This window comes from Phacochoerus africanus, chromosome 14 (assembly GCF_016906955.1).
Source record: "Phacochoerus africanus isolate WHEZ1 chromosome 14, ROS_Pafr_v1, whole genome shotgun sequence".
Taxonomy (NCBI): domain Eukaryota; kingdom Metazoa; phylum Chordata; class Mammalia; order Artiodactyla; family Suidae; genus Phacochoerus; species Phacochoerus africanus.
This window is the reverse complement of record NC_062557.1, coordinates 60284440-60297176: the sequence shown is the minus strand read 5'-3', so window position 1 is coordinate 60297176 and position 12737 is coordinate 60284440. Positions and strand designations below refer to the sequence as shown.

The following is a 12737-nucleotide window of genomic DNA, read 5'->3' as shown; positions in this document are numbered from 1 at the left end:
GGAGCCTGTTTCTCTCGAGACCTTGGGCCGGAACAGTCAGTGCTGCCTGTTTTGTTTTTTTTTTACCGTCAAAGTATCCTGTAGCTTTTCCGACCCGCCTGAGGCTCCAGTTAATGAAAGAAAAGGATGAATCAGGTGGAAGGAAGCAGCTTTGAAGAAAAAGCCCCATCATTCAATGACATGGTCGGATTAGCAACCAGCATCATGTTTAGGTGACAGGGAAGCGACTATCTTGGGACGTCACAGAGAGGGAACGTAGCAGGAGCATGTTGCTAGATCTTCGTGCTGCAGGGCCCCTAAAAGCATCAGAAAGTTCGAGTGGGGGAGCAGCCTGGTTCTTCTGTGTGTTCTCACAGTAACAATTCGTTGCAGAAGGAGGGTTTGGTTTTGTTTGTTTTTGAGAAATGGAAAAAATGTTAGCAGAAGGTAAAGCTTCCTCAGAGCTTACTACCTGTCAGGCAGGTTGAAGCCCTCTCCCCACAATAACTCAGCCCCCTTAGGGAGGTATTGCTACAATTCCATTTCGCAGATGAGGAAACCAAGGCAGGAAAGGTTAAATGGGCTGCCCCAGGTCCCACAGTCAGAGAGAACGGAGCCTGGGCTCCCCTGCCTGGCAACGGTTGGTCTTTCTCCTATTTGCTTCAAGTCCTCTTATGATCTGCTCAGGAGGGAGTTCCCACTGTGGCACAGCAGAAACGAATCTGACTGGTACCTATGAGGACGCAGGTTCGATCCCTGGCCTCGCTCAGTGGATTAAGGATGCGGCGTTGCCATGAGCTGTGGGGTAGGTTGCTGACGCTGATCTGGCATTGCTGTGGCTGTAGTGTAGGCCAGCAGCTGCAGCTCTGATTGGACTACAGCTGAGGGCAACGCTGGATCCCCAACCCACTGAGCGAGGCCAGGGATCGAACCCCGGTCCCCATGGATCCTAGTCGGGTTTGTAAACCGGATGACGTCAGCGGCTGCTAGAACACTGAAAGCAAGACTCAAGTTATCTTCTGCTGGAGATGCTGATACAGCTGCTCCTCTTCGATGCCCCAAGTCCGGGTTTTGTTCACTGGTGAAGGAGCCTGAATTCTGGGTAGTAAGAAGTGGCACCTACTGCCCCTGGGTACTTTTCTAGGTGACTTATGTGTAGTTGTCCAAAGTCACGCAACTTCCAAGAGGCTGAGTGGCCGGAGGTGGGGTGGGCGGCTCCCAGACGTGGGTAGAGCCCCCGGGAGCGCAGCCAGCAGAAAGCCTCCCCTGCAGACGACAGCACCACTCGGTCCTTACACATCAGTGGAGCTTCTGCCCTTTTTTTTTTTTTTCTTCTGACACTTCATGGAGCAGCTCTGAGCAGGCACGCATTTGTGGTCACTTCAGCTTTAATGAAGCCAGCACAGGCAGGATTGTTCTGACATCCGCCTGCAAGGGTCTGAGGTCATCTTTACTCTTTACTTAATTGTATGAACTATTTTCAGGGCAGATCGTCAATGCGTCCTACCGGTTCATGCCTCCTATGTTTTCAATTTATTTTCTTTAGTCATATCTATTTATACCTCAAGTGTTTTTTTCTCTCTCTCCCTTTTTTTTTTTTTAAAGAGATGTCCTCATTATTCTGCCAACGATAAAGCTGAGGCTGGTGAGGCTGGTGATGAAGCTATAAACACACCGGGGGGCGGGGGGGGGGAGGGATGAGCCATCGCCTTGGGGATATTACTGATGATCCTCGGATTCTTCTCAAATTCTGGATAAAAACCTCTCTTTAACATGTTGACTCTCAGAATCATAGAACTGGGAGGGACCCGTGGTCTCCCCTGCGTTGCTGAAGACCATAGGCTTGGGGTCAGACAGCTGTGTGACCCTGGGGCCAGCGTCTTCACACTGATACAATGGGATACGAACATCCACCTTCCAGAGCTTTCTGCGGCGATTAAATGAGACGACTCTGCTCCGTTCCCTGTATCTATTTGATGCAGAGTAGCTGTGGTCATTCCTCTTTCCGGTACAGCCTCCGTACCTCCCCAGAGGACTCCAGGCACTGAAGCCCCTTCAGCACATCTGGTCCTCCTCCCGGTTCTCCACCAGGACCCTGGCACTTCCTTTGGGCGGAGAGGCCCCTGGGCAGCAGCCCTCACCTCCCCCTCCATGTGCTGCCTCGGGGGTTCTCTGGGTAGTTCTTACAAGAAAGCAGTGTTGAGGCCCAAAGCACCCACTCCAAGCCTCCCCAGGACTTGCCTTCACAGACCCCTCTGGATGCATCTAGAAACATTTGCAGTGACGTTTTCCTTAGGACGGCCGCCTTGCTCTTAAATGCTGCTTCTCATCTTGGCACCTGACTGCAGTGTCCTTGTGTCTCTAAAGCTCTGAGGAAGGGCAGGGCTTCCACTCACCAGCGAAGCTCAGAACGTGTGTCCTCATCGCCCAGGAATCTATTACACAGCCAGGGAGGACTTGTCTTGAGCAGCATAACCACAAACCCACCAGAGTTCCCCTGGCTTTGGCCTGAGATCCCAGGAAGTGAGTGCCCCTGCAAACGCGAGCTTGGAGGCGGGCCACGTGTGGGAAGGTGGGAAGCAGTTTAGGCTCCTATGCTTCTACGGTCAGGCCCCTGAACTATAGAAGGCTTTCGAGGTGAGGATGCTGAGCCCTGGAGGCTTAAGGAGCTGGGCCCACAGGGGAGGAGAGTACGTGCCGCTGACTTCTCCTAGGATATGTTTATTCCTGGCACTAACCCCCTTCAGCCTGGTGTGGAAGTTGGGGCAACTCCCACCCCTGCCCCCAGGCAGTACAGCAAGTCCTGGAGAAGATGCATATTAAGTATTGACTTAGTTCTTCGCAGCTTCTTTGTTCCTGCGGCCTTAGGGCGGGCGCAGGGCCTCTCCCCTGAAGGCTTCCGCGCGGGTGGGAACCGTGGGTCCCTCCGCCGGGATTCTCTCCACGCCCGCTGGCCCAGGGCCTGACCCCAGCAGGTGCTGGGCAGGGGCGTCCGCTCTTCATGAGGCCTTATTTATCTCAAGTCTTCCGTACTTGTTGATTTTGGATCCTCTTTGTAATGTGAATAGGAAGAAAATGTTATTTCTGACATACATCTATTTCTATTAACAATTTAGCTGCCTCAACGCACAACCCGAGGCAGGGCACCCTAGCCCGGCCGGCCGCCCGTTGCCTAGTAACGGACGCCCAGGCCCCGCCCCGCGGCCCCGGGCGCGCGCTCCCAGCCTCCCTCTAGGTCCCGCCCCGCGGCGCACGGTGGTGACGTGCAGAGTCCGCGACGCTTCCGGCGCGCTGAGCCGCGGCCCCGCCGACGCGCCGCGGAAACGCGGGGCACCATGGCTTCAGTAGGGGTGCCCGCCGGCCGGCAGGCCGAGGATGCCCTGCCGCCGCCAACCGAGCCGCCGATGCCCGAAACGAAACCGCTGCCGACGCCGCAGCTGCCGACGCCGGTCTCCGCGCCGCAGCCGCAGCCCGCGCCGAGGCCTCCGTCCCCGGCCGTCGTGAAGGCGGAGGAGAACTGCTCCTTCCTCCCGCTGGTTCACAACGTCATCAAGTGGTAAGAGCCCGGGGTGCCCGCGAGTGCGCCCCCGCTGTCCGTCGCGGGCCGAGCTCCGGGGCGCCGCCGGTCCCGGGGGAGCGGCCTCGCGAAGACCACCGCGAGCCTCCCCCCGAGTTGAGCGGACTCTGAGCTCAGGGCTGCCAGGCCCCGTGCTGGCCGGGCGGAGTCCTGGAAACGAAGCCGGCCTGGACACCACGTGCACAGGTGCAGCGTCCCTGTGGCCGGAGCCAGCCAGGCTTCTCGGGGCTGTTTTCTCCCACGTAATGAAGGACAGAATGCTCGCTTCGGTGTCTTTTCCAGCAGATGTGGGTCATGTTTCGCGGGTGGCACACTGCTAAGCGCCAGGGGATGTACACTTGAAAGGGCAGACGTTTCACGCCCACGTTGCTCACCAGTTAGAAGGAACAAAGTCGTGAACGGGAATAACCCATAACGCGAAGAGATTCTAGGGGTGATGATAAGGCCACGGCAGGGAATGGCCGCTAGACAGCCGGTCGCACTCACAGTTCCCAACAGGATGCCGCAGGGGTGATGTCTCCTTTAGGCCAGTCTTCAGGGGACCCAGTTTTTCAGACTGACCCTTAAAGAGGGGGGAAAACCCCACCAAAATCGCCAGGGTCCCCACATTTGCCCAAATTGTTTCTACTGTTATTTATGACCCCATGGTAACAAGGTGTAAACCCCTCAGCTTATCACGTCTGTTTAGCCATTAAAACCCAAAACAAAGCGAATTAAAACAATGTTCCTTCTGCTCTAACACTCAGGTGGACCTCAGCGTCCTCTTGGATGTTTTGCTGAAATGAAATTGCCGCTCACAACAGCGAAGTATTGTCAGTGGCCCAGCTTGTTTTGAGTTTAGGTGGAAGAGAGTCACTGCCTGGGACGCTCTGACGCTTCCACCACTTTTCAGACAACTGCAAAGCCTTTTTTTTCTCACATTAGAACTTGGCTTCATTTGGTGTGAACATACTGTTTATCTGGTGAGGCCGACTCTTCTCGTGAGCCTGCGATCAGCAAGTAGCACTCGTAGGCAGCAGTGACATAGGAAACCCAACCCACCTGCACACCCTGCAGTCCCAGGGCGGTGCTGGGCTGGAAGGGCGTTGTCCAGATGAACCCGGATTTATCTGTCCTGGTTTTTGGAAAGTGTACACACTCTGGCGTCCTGATAGGACCCTCGGGTTGGGCTGGCCTTAAAGACGGGTCCTTGAGGTGCACTAGAGAGAGCATGGGCTGCGAGGCGAGATGGTCTCTCTTTTTTTTTTGTCTTTTTTTAGGGCCGCACCCGTGGCATATGGAGGTTCCCAGGCTAGGTGTCCAATCGGAGTTACAGCCGCCGGCCTACACCACAGCCACAGCAACTCAGGATCTGAGCCGCATCTGTAACCTACACCGCAGCTCACGGTACAGATCCTTAACCCACTGAGCGAGGCCAGGGGTCGAACCCACAGCCTCATGGTTTCTCGTCGGATTCGTTTCCGCTGTGCCACGGTGGGAACTCCGAGATGAGGTAGTCTTAGTGCTTGCTCGCCTTGTCATCTTGGTAAATACATAGCCTTTCTAGGCCTTACTTTTTCTCATCGCTGAGGGGTGAATAATGGTAATGAACCTCAGGTGGAGGCTTCCGAGGTAGCTTCGTAGTGTGCTGGTGGGGCGGCCTTGGTCAAACGGTCTCTCTGGATCTTTTTTCTCTCGTGAACCGGGAGCAGTAACACTGAAATCGTAAGGCTGTTGCGGGGTGTTCTCAAGAACGTTCTCCTGTGAAAGACGTTGTGTCCGTCCCGCGTGTGACCTGCTCGGTCCCCTCTGAGAGGACAGTGAGGAGTGTCTTTTAAGCGTAAAACTGAAAAGGACACGAGAGGGGATGATTGCCGTAGAGGGAGGGCTCGGGGGCTAGGCCACCTCCCAGCCCGAGGAAGCGGCCGGGAGCAGCTGCCTCTGGCTGCGGCCCCTTCCGGATCTCAGGAGGCGGCAGGGCCAAGGGCCTCCGGTGAGGGGTGACTGAGGGGTGACAGGGCTGAGGACGGGAGGGCTGCTTGGACGGCTGTTTAGGAGCGGATCCCCTGAGTCCTCTCGAGACCCCAAGCTCACAGGTGGTCCCCCTTCTGTCTCAGTGGATAATTAAAGACTCACACTGTCCCAAGGTTTGTTTTTAGGAAAGAATAATGCACAGGTCTCTGGAGGGGGGACACTTGCCCATTTCGGGAGCTGGAGGGAGAGGCCAACCTAAGAATAGGGCTTGAGAGCAAGTCCTCAGACAGACCCGAGACCCGGCCCCGGCCCCGGCTTTTTGATTGACAGGCTGTCTGATCTGACACCCCAGAGACGTGGGGGCTCCCCAGGAAAGAAGCTGGTTCATCCTGAGAAGACGGTGAAGGACACTCACGCAGTGTCCACTCAGCCTTTTCACTTAAAAAAAATATATATTCTCCAGTATTTATTTATGGCCTGCGTTTTGCTAATGGAGCATAAAGTAATTGTGTCTTCTCTCGCCGTTCGTCTGAGCCAGATCATAACAGTCAGCGTTTTCTCATTCGTTCGTTCGACCTCGTCTTTCTCCTCTTCCATCCAGCGCAGTGAGAGCAGTGCTTTGTGCATGGAACCCAAGGAGCGTTGGACTCTGAGATGGATGACCGAACAGCCACGGCCACCAGGCGTATGAAGAAAACTCCTAATGAAAAGGAGGTTCCCCTCGTGGCGCAGTGGTTAACGAACCCGACTAGGAACCGTGAGGTTGCGGGTTCGATCCCTGGCCTTGCTCAGTGGGTTGAGGATCTGGCGTTGCCGTGAGCTGTGGTGTCGGTCGCAGATGCTCCGATTAGACCCCTAGCCTGGGAATCTCCATATGCTACGGGAGCGGCCCTAGAAAAGGCAAAAAAAGACCCCAAAAAAAGGAGGCTCCGGAACCGAAGAGCGGAAGTCCAGTGTGCGCTGGGAGAAGGGGGCCCGAGGAAAGGCCGGGGTCGGGTGGAAGACCATGTGTTGGCGGCGCTCCGCTGCTGACCGTCAGGGTGGTGCTGGGGAGAGGCCTCGGAAGCCTGCAGGGGGCAGGAGGCTCACCGAGGGCTGATGCCGGTGGTGTGCCTGGAGCTGTGAGGCCTCTCAGCAGCCGGGCGGGGCCGGGGACTAGCGGGACCTGCCTGGCTCCGTCCCCCAGGCCCTGACGGCCTCCTTAAAGAAGTCGCAGTGCTGCATCATTATGATCGAATGGTGGTTAATTTAAAAACAGTAACAGGGAGTTCCCGGCGTGGCTCAGAGGTTAGCGAGCCCGACTAGGCTCCGTGAGGATGTGGGTTCGATCCCTGGCCTCACTCAGTGGGTTAAGGATCCGGTGTTGCCGTGGCTGTGGCTCCAATTTGACCCCGAGGCTGGGAACTTCCTTGTGCTGCAGTTGCGTCCCCTGAGGAGCCAAAAAAAAAAAAAGCAGTAGCAGCTGCAGATTCCGAGCCTTGTGAAATGCCAAGAGGAGTCGGTCCCCTCAAGTTGCCGTCAGGCTGGTGACACTGTACGTGCCTTTCTAGTAACTTACACAAGCAACGTCTTTGCCAAACGTTAGACCATTGGGGTCACATGGCACGACTGTTTTTGTCACATGCTGATCTGTGCCGGACTCTTTTCCACGCTCGCACGTGGGACCTCCCCAGTAAGGCGGCTGCAGCGTAAATGTGTGTGGGTTTTCCTCATTTTCCCTTTAGCAGCAGTGCCGGGTCAGCTCCTTGTATCTGAGAGTTTAGACGAGGCGCATCCTCAGCAGAGGGCTTGCTGGAGTCCAGGCCGCATTTGTCGTGATCCTTCTCGCTGAATCGAGGGTGCCGCGAGCCTTCATCCCTCTCCAGACACCGCGCTGTAGGTGGACGGCTTCGGCTAACCGAAAAGGCCGTAAATCAGCCCCCCAGAAAGTAATAAAAAAAATTGCAGCCGTGGATGTAGCCCGCAAGCCTGAAGAGGCAAGACGGCCAGGGAGCCCCTCTCCGGCCCCCGCCCGGGGCCCCAAACCCCCAAACCGCATCGCGTTCTCTTTCAGGACCGAGCGGTCCTTTAGGTAAACCGTTTCCTACCTAAAGGCACCGTCGGCGCCGTCTCGGCGTTTGGCACCTGCCGTCCCGCCGCAGTCAGCCTCTTCGTCGGTGCCGTCTGATGACCCTGAGAATCGCGTCCAGCCCGCTTCTCGCGGTGGCTGTAGGATGGATGTGTGGTCACGTCCACAGCCGTTCGTGCTTCCCCAGCCGCGCGGGGAGTCTGTGTCCCGCACACCTGCTGTTACCACTCGCCTGTCCCCGAGGGCTGATGCCGCGGGTCAGCGGTGATGAACTGCACTCATCCGGGCCTTTGTCACATCAGGGAAGGCGTGTCTTTGTGTGCAACTTGCTATGTCCTGTATTTTTTCCCTGCAAACTGCCCATTTTTCTACTCGGTCACACCGCTTTCCAAGAGCGCCTTGTCCGGTAAGGAGGGTGTGCCTGCATCTCTCAGGTAAATGAAATTTTTCCCCGTTGTTGCTTTTCTCTTGACTTTGTTTCTGATTGTTGGTATTTTTTCTTTTAGCTTCTTGTGGATTTTTTTGGTCATTCAGAAGCGTGTCATTTTGTGTAGGCAGATAGGCTTTTCCTTATGGCTTCTGAGTTCTGGTCCTCGTTAGAAGGGCCTTTCCACTCTAATACATGGTAGAAACTGGAGTTCCTGTCGTGGCTCAGGGGTTTGTGAACCCGCCCAGCATCCATGAGGTGGCGGGTTCGATCCCTGGCCTTGCTCAGTGGGTTAAGGATCTGGTGCTGCGTGAGCTGTGGGGTAGGTAAGAGACGGGACTCAGATGTGTGGCTGTGGTGTAGACCGGTGGATGCAGCTCTGATTAGACCCCTAGCCTGGGAACCTCCACATGCCATGGGTGAGGCCCTAAAAGGACAAAAAGACCAAAGGAAATAAAAATAAATAAATAAATAAATAAATAAATAAATAAATGGTAGGAACTGGTCCCTTTTTCCTCAGACCCTTTTGGGGTCACTCTTTACTTTTAGTTCCACGATGCTTCGGGAATTTGCGCGGACGGAGAGCGTGAGGGCAGCTCTGCCGCAGCCTGGGCTGCCCCCCGCCACCGCCGCCGCGCTGAGCTCCGTGGCCTCGACCCCTTCCCCGCTCGGCTCTTGCTGCAGCTCCAGCTCCGGAGTCGGGCGTTTCAGCAGCTCGGTGGGCTGGCCCCCTCCCGCCCCCTCTCGGCCCCCCGTGCCCGCACGCGCTCGCTGTGCCGGGCTCTTTCCTGGCAGCCTGGCCCAGAGGCGTTGGGCGCCCAGCATTTCGGCCTCATCTGCTCCTTGACCCCCAGCCTGTGTGCCGAGTTCCCCAGCTCCGGCCTCCAGCCCTCACTCAAGGCCATGGGCCTGGCGGGTGGGGTCGTCCCTCTGCCGCTGCCCCCCCCCCTTGGCCCAGGAAGACGCCCCCTGTCCCCCCCCCACCCCTGCGATCCCCCCGTCCTGTGGCCCTCGCGGGGGCTGCTGCTGCCCAGTGTCCAGGGCCACAGCGCTCTTGTCCCCTTTGGTGTCCTCCCCATGGTTGACTAGTGATTAAAACCACACATTTGTGTTCTTTTTAAAGACCAGGGAAAAGAAAAACCTCAGTTTTGTGCCTGGGAGAAGCGCTCCCCATCCCGGTACCTGCAGAAGCCGCATCATGGAAAGAAGTGCCTTGTAATCGGGGAGGAACGAGGGGGACCAGGGGAGCTCGCCGCCTGGCGTTCCCCGCCTAGGATCTGAGCTGTGCGGCCACCTTGGCCTCCCTCAGACATGGGCAGTGCCACACAGGGTGTCAAGGCCGGTCAGCCGGCCCCCAGGCCCCGCGGTGCCGCCCAGCTGCAGACGCCCAGATGGCGTCTGTCCAGAGTCGCAGGTCCCAGCTGAGTCCTAAGACTCAGAATATCAGCCGTTCCCTGGAAGCGGGGGTGAGGTGCCGGAGCCGTGCCAGGGGTGCTGCCTGTACATCCAGGGCCTCAGATGGCAGATGTTTGGCTGGCCGTTCGCTCCCTGGAGTAAATGTCTGGCTCTCCAGCTCTTGCTTCCAGCTTTTGATAAAGAGTGAGCAGGCATCTCGTTTGCCAGGAAGGGGCCTCGAGCGGCGGGTCACCAGGAAAGGCGGCCGTCCTGTCCGCGTCTGCGGAGAAGCGGGGCTGATTAACGTGGAGCTGCGCCATCTGGGCGGCGGTGTCCCCTCAGGGAAGAACGTTCATGGAAAGAAAGACACGATCCCTGACAGTTCCCCCCCTCACACCTCCGCGGGTGACTTTTAAAACCGCCTACAGGAGTTCCCGTCGTGGCGCAGGGGAAACGAGTCCATCGCGGAACCATGAGGTTGTGGGTTCGATCCCTGGCCTCGCTCAGTGGGTTAAGGATCCGGCGTGGCTGTGACTGTGGTGTAGGCCGGCAGCAACAGCTCCAACTCGACTCCTAGTCTGGGAACCTCCGTATGCTGCACCCGCGGCCCTGAAAGGACAAAAGTCAAAAAGAAAAAAAAAAAAAAAGCCTACAAATCAGCTTTAGGATTTTTGTCCCTACTGCCTGTTTTCAAAGCGTATCCATCTAGTGACTCACTTTTAAAAAATGTGTGCGAGTCACTGACAGGCTGTCCCCTTGAACTTAGCGGAAGGGTTGGTTCTTGTTTGCTTTGAATTTAGCGGTGACGGGGGCACGGGGCTCTGGGCAGCGAGCAGTGGCTGTGAGGCGAAGCGTGTGACCCGCCTTTAAGGCGAGATGACGTGAAGGCCAGGAGTGTGTGCGAGTGTGCAGGAGAGCACACTGCTGCCGCAAAGTTCCAGCACCTTGTAACTAATTTAAAATTTATGGGCATTCCTGTCGTGGCTCAGCGGCAGCCAACCTGACTAGTATCCGTGAGGACGCAGGTTCGATCCCTGGCCTCACTCGGTGGGTTAAGGATCTGGGGTTGCCGTGAGCTGTGGTGTTGGTTGCAGACCCGGCTCGGATCCAGTGTGGCTGTGGTGTAGGCCAGCAGTTCCAGCAGCTCCGATTCGACCTCCAGCCTGGGAACTTCCATATGCTGCTTCTGTGACCCTAAAAAGAAAAAAAAAAAAGAAAAAAATAATAAAATTTATGAACAGCTCTGTGGAAATCAGCCTTTATGGAAACAGGTTCAAGCATCAGAAAACGAGCTAAAACTATCTCTGGCTCATCGATAAAGTCTCCTGATGGGCCCAGAATGTCTCAAATTAGAAGAAATATGGTATTTCAGCAAATTTTGCTTGCCGTTTGTCACCTACTGTTGGTAATGGCTTTTTCTTCATTCGGCAGACACTTCGGCGCGTGTTTGCCGGGCGTTCACTCTTTGAGCGAATGTTGCTTCCGTGCCGGGCCCAGGCTGGGGGTGCAGTGCTGCAGGGGGGCTCCACGTACTGCAGGCACAGGAGCGGGGGGGGGGGGGCTGGCCGGGCAGCTGCTGCTCTGCCAAGGCCCTGCCCTGCCCTCTGCCCTTGGGGCACACAGCCCAATGGGCTGATGCGGGAGCCCTGCGCTCGGGGGCCGGGGGCGGGGGTGGTGCGGAGGGCCGTCCAGGCTGCGGTGCTAACCTCTGCCCTCTCCCTGGCAGCATGGACAAGGACGGCCCTGACGTGCACCAGGACCTGAACGCCCTCAAGACCAAGTTTCAGGAGATGCGCAAGGCCGTCAGCGCCATGCCCGGCATCCACCTGAGCCCCGAGCAGCAGCAGCAGCAGCTGCTGAGCCTCCGGGAGCAAGTCCGCACCAAGAGCCAGCTGCTGCAGAAGTACAAGAGCCTGTGCATGTTTGAGATCCCCAAGGAGTAGCCAAGGGGCCTCCTGTCTCCACCCTGGGAGGGCTCCTGTGGGCTTGCTGGGCTGCGCCTGCGCTGACCAAGGAGCCTGGCGTCCCTGGATGGCGTGTCCCATGTGTCCGGACGCATAGTGACCGGGTGCCTGCAGCTGGAAGGAAGCAAGCTTCCCCAGGCCGGGTACTGGCAGGGGCCTCTGCCGTGCCTGCGGGCCCAGATGGCAGACCGCAGGGCACAGCAGGAAGGCGGCAGCAGCCCTCTGCCCTCCTGCCCTGCCCGGAGACGGTGGCTGTTCCAGGAGCCCGTTCTGGAAACAGCAGCCTGCACAGAACTCCCTGGACAGCTGGGCCTGCGCTCAGGCGCCAGGGTTGAAACGCTAGAAGGCCCCGAAAGACTCGGCAGCAGCTTCCTGCCCTGGAATCGTCGTTTCCTTTTGTCTGAGGCTTGGGTGTCACTATCCGTAGGACGGTGGCCCCCTCTCCGGGGTCTCTGCCACTCACGCGTCCTTGCTCCTTTGTTCCGTGTCACCTGCAGTCCGCTCGTTGAGCCATTTAATGCCCAAGAGCGGCAGGCCACCTCAGCCCACGTGGTCACCTCGGCTGTGGTCTCCTGGCTGGCACACCCGCTCTTCCTGCCTCTCAGAGTCCTTGTCCCCTGGTCTAGGAACGAGTTTCCCTCTGACCTCCTCTCTGAGGAGGCAGCCACGAGCCTTCACTGCAGCAAACAGGTGGACGTGCTGCGCCTTTAGAGAAGGGCAGCTCTGAGTGACAGTTCGGAGGGTCCCTGGGTGGGAGAGCCGGACCTGGAGTCGTGCAGCCGAGGCGGCTGTGAGCTTGTGTTCCTTGCAGGCGGCCGTGGCGTTCGCACGAGCAGCCTCTTCCCGCCTTGCAAAGCAGAGCCGAGAAGTGCCCCGGATAGCGTCTACATCGAGAGATGGGCTCAACCCCAACCCATGCCGACCCACCTGCGGGCTTGCAGATGCAGCTGATCGGCCTCGGTGGCAGCAGTGTTGGTTGAAGCAGTTTGGGGCGGGGTCCGCAGGTGGCAGACGCGCTGGGAGCGGCGTGCGCACAGGAGGTCCCTGTGTCGGTTGAAGCGGGCGGGTCCTGGTGGACGGGTCTGCGCGGGACGGTCACTAACGGAGTCGCTTAGCTCCTTGGAGTTTCAGAGCAGCGGGGGGCTGGTTTTAAGGCTCTGATCAAATGCCCCGGGACCCGAAGCCCAGCGACGCTGGATGGCCCGGTCTTCCTGAGGCTGCAGAGACTCGGGCTCCCCGCGTGTGGAGGGGGATGGAGCCTCTCCTGTGGCCCAGTGGTGTGACTTGTGGCGCTTTTCAAGAATGTGATTAAAAGAACTGTGCTCTGTTGTCGGACGTCTGGGGTTTTGTCCTCAGAGGTTCACGGTGAGCCGG

The 12737-nt window shown here is 57.6% G+C and overlaps 1 protein-coding gene across 1 annotated transcript; it reads left to right on the top strand.

Annotated features, from left to right (window-relative positions):
• Positions 1–3214: 3214 nt before the first annotated feature.
• Positions 3215–12692, top strand: MED9 (mediator complex subunit 9). Its single transcript, XM_047757755.1, has 2 exons — positions 3215–3535; positions 11126–12692. Exons 1-2 carry the CDS (start codon positions 3315–3317, stop codon positions 11340–11342), a joined length of 438 nt encoding a protein of 145 aa, XP_047613711.1. The 5' UTR covers positions 3215–3314; the 3' UTR covers positions 11343–12692.
• Positions 12693–12737: the final 45 nt, after the last annotated feature.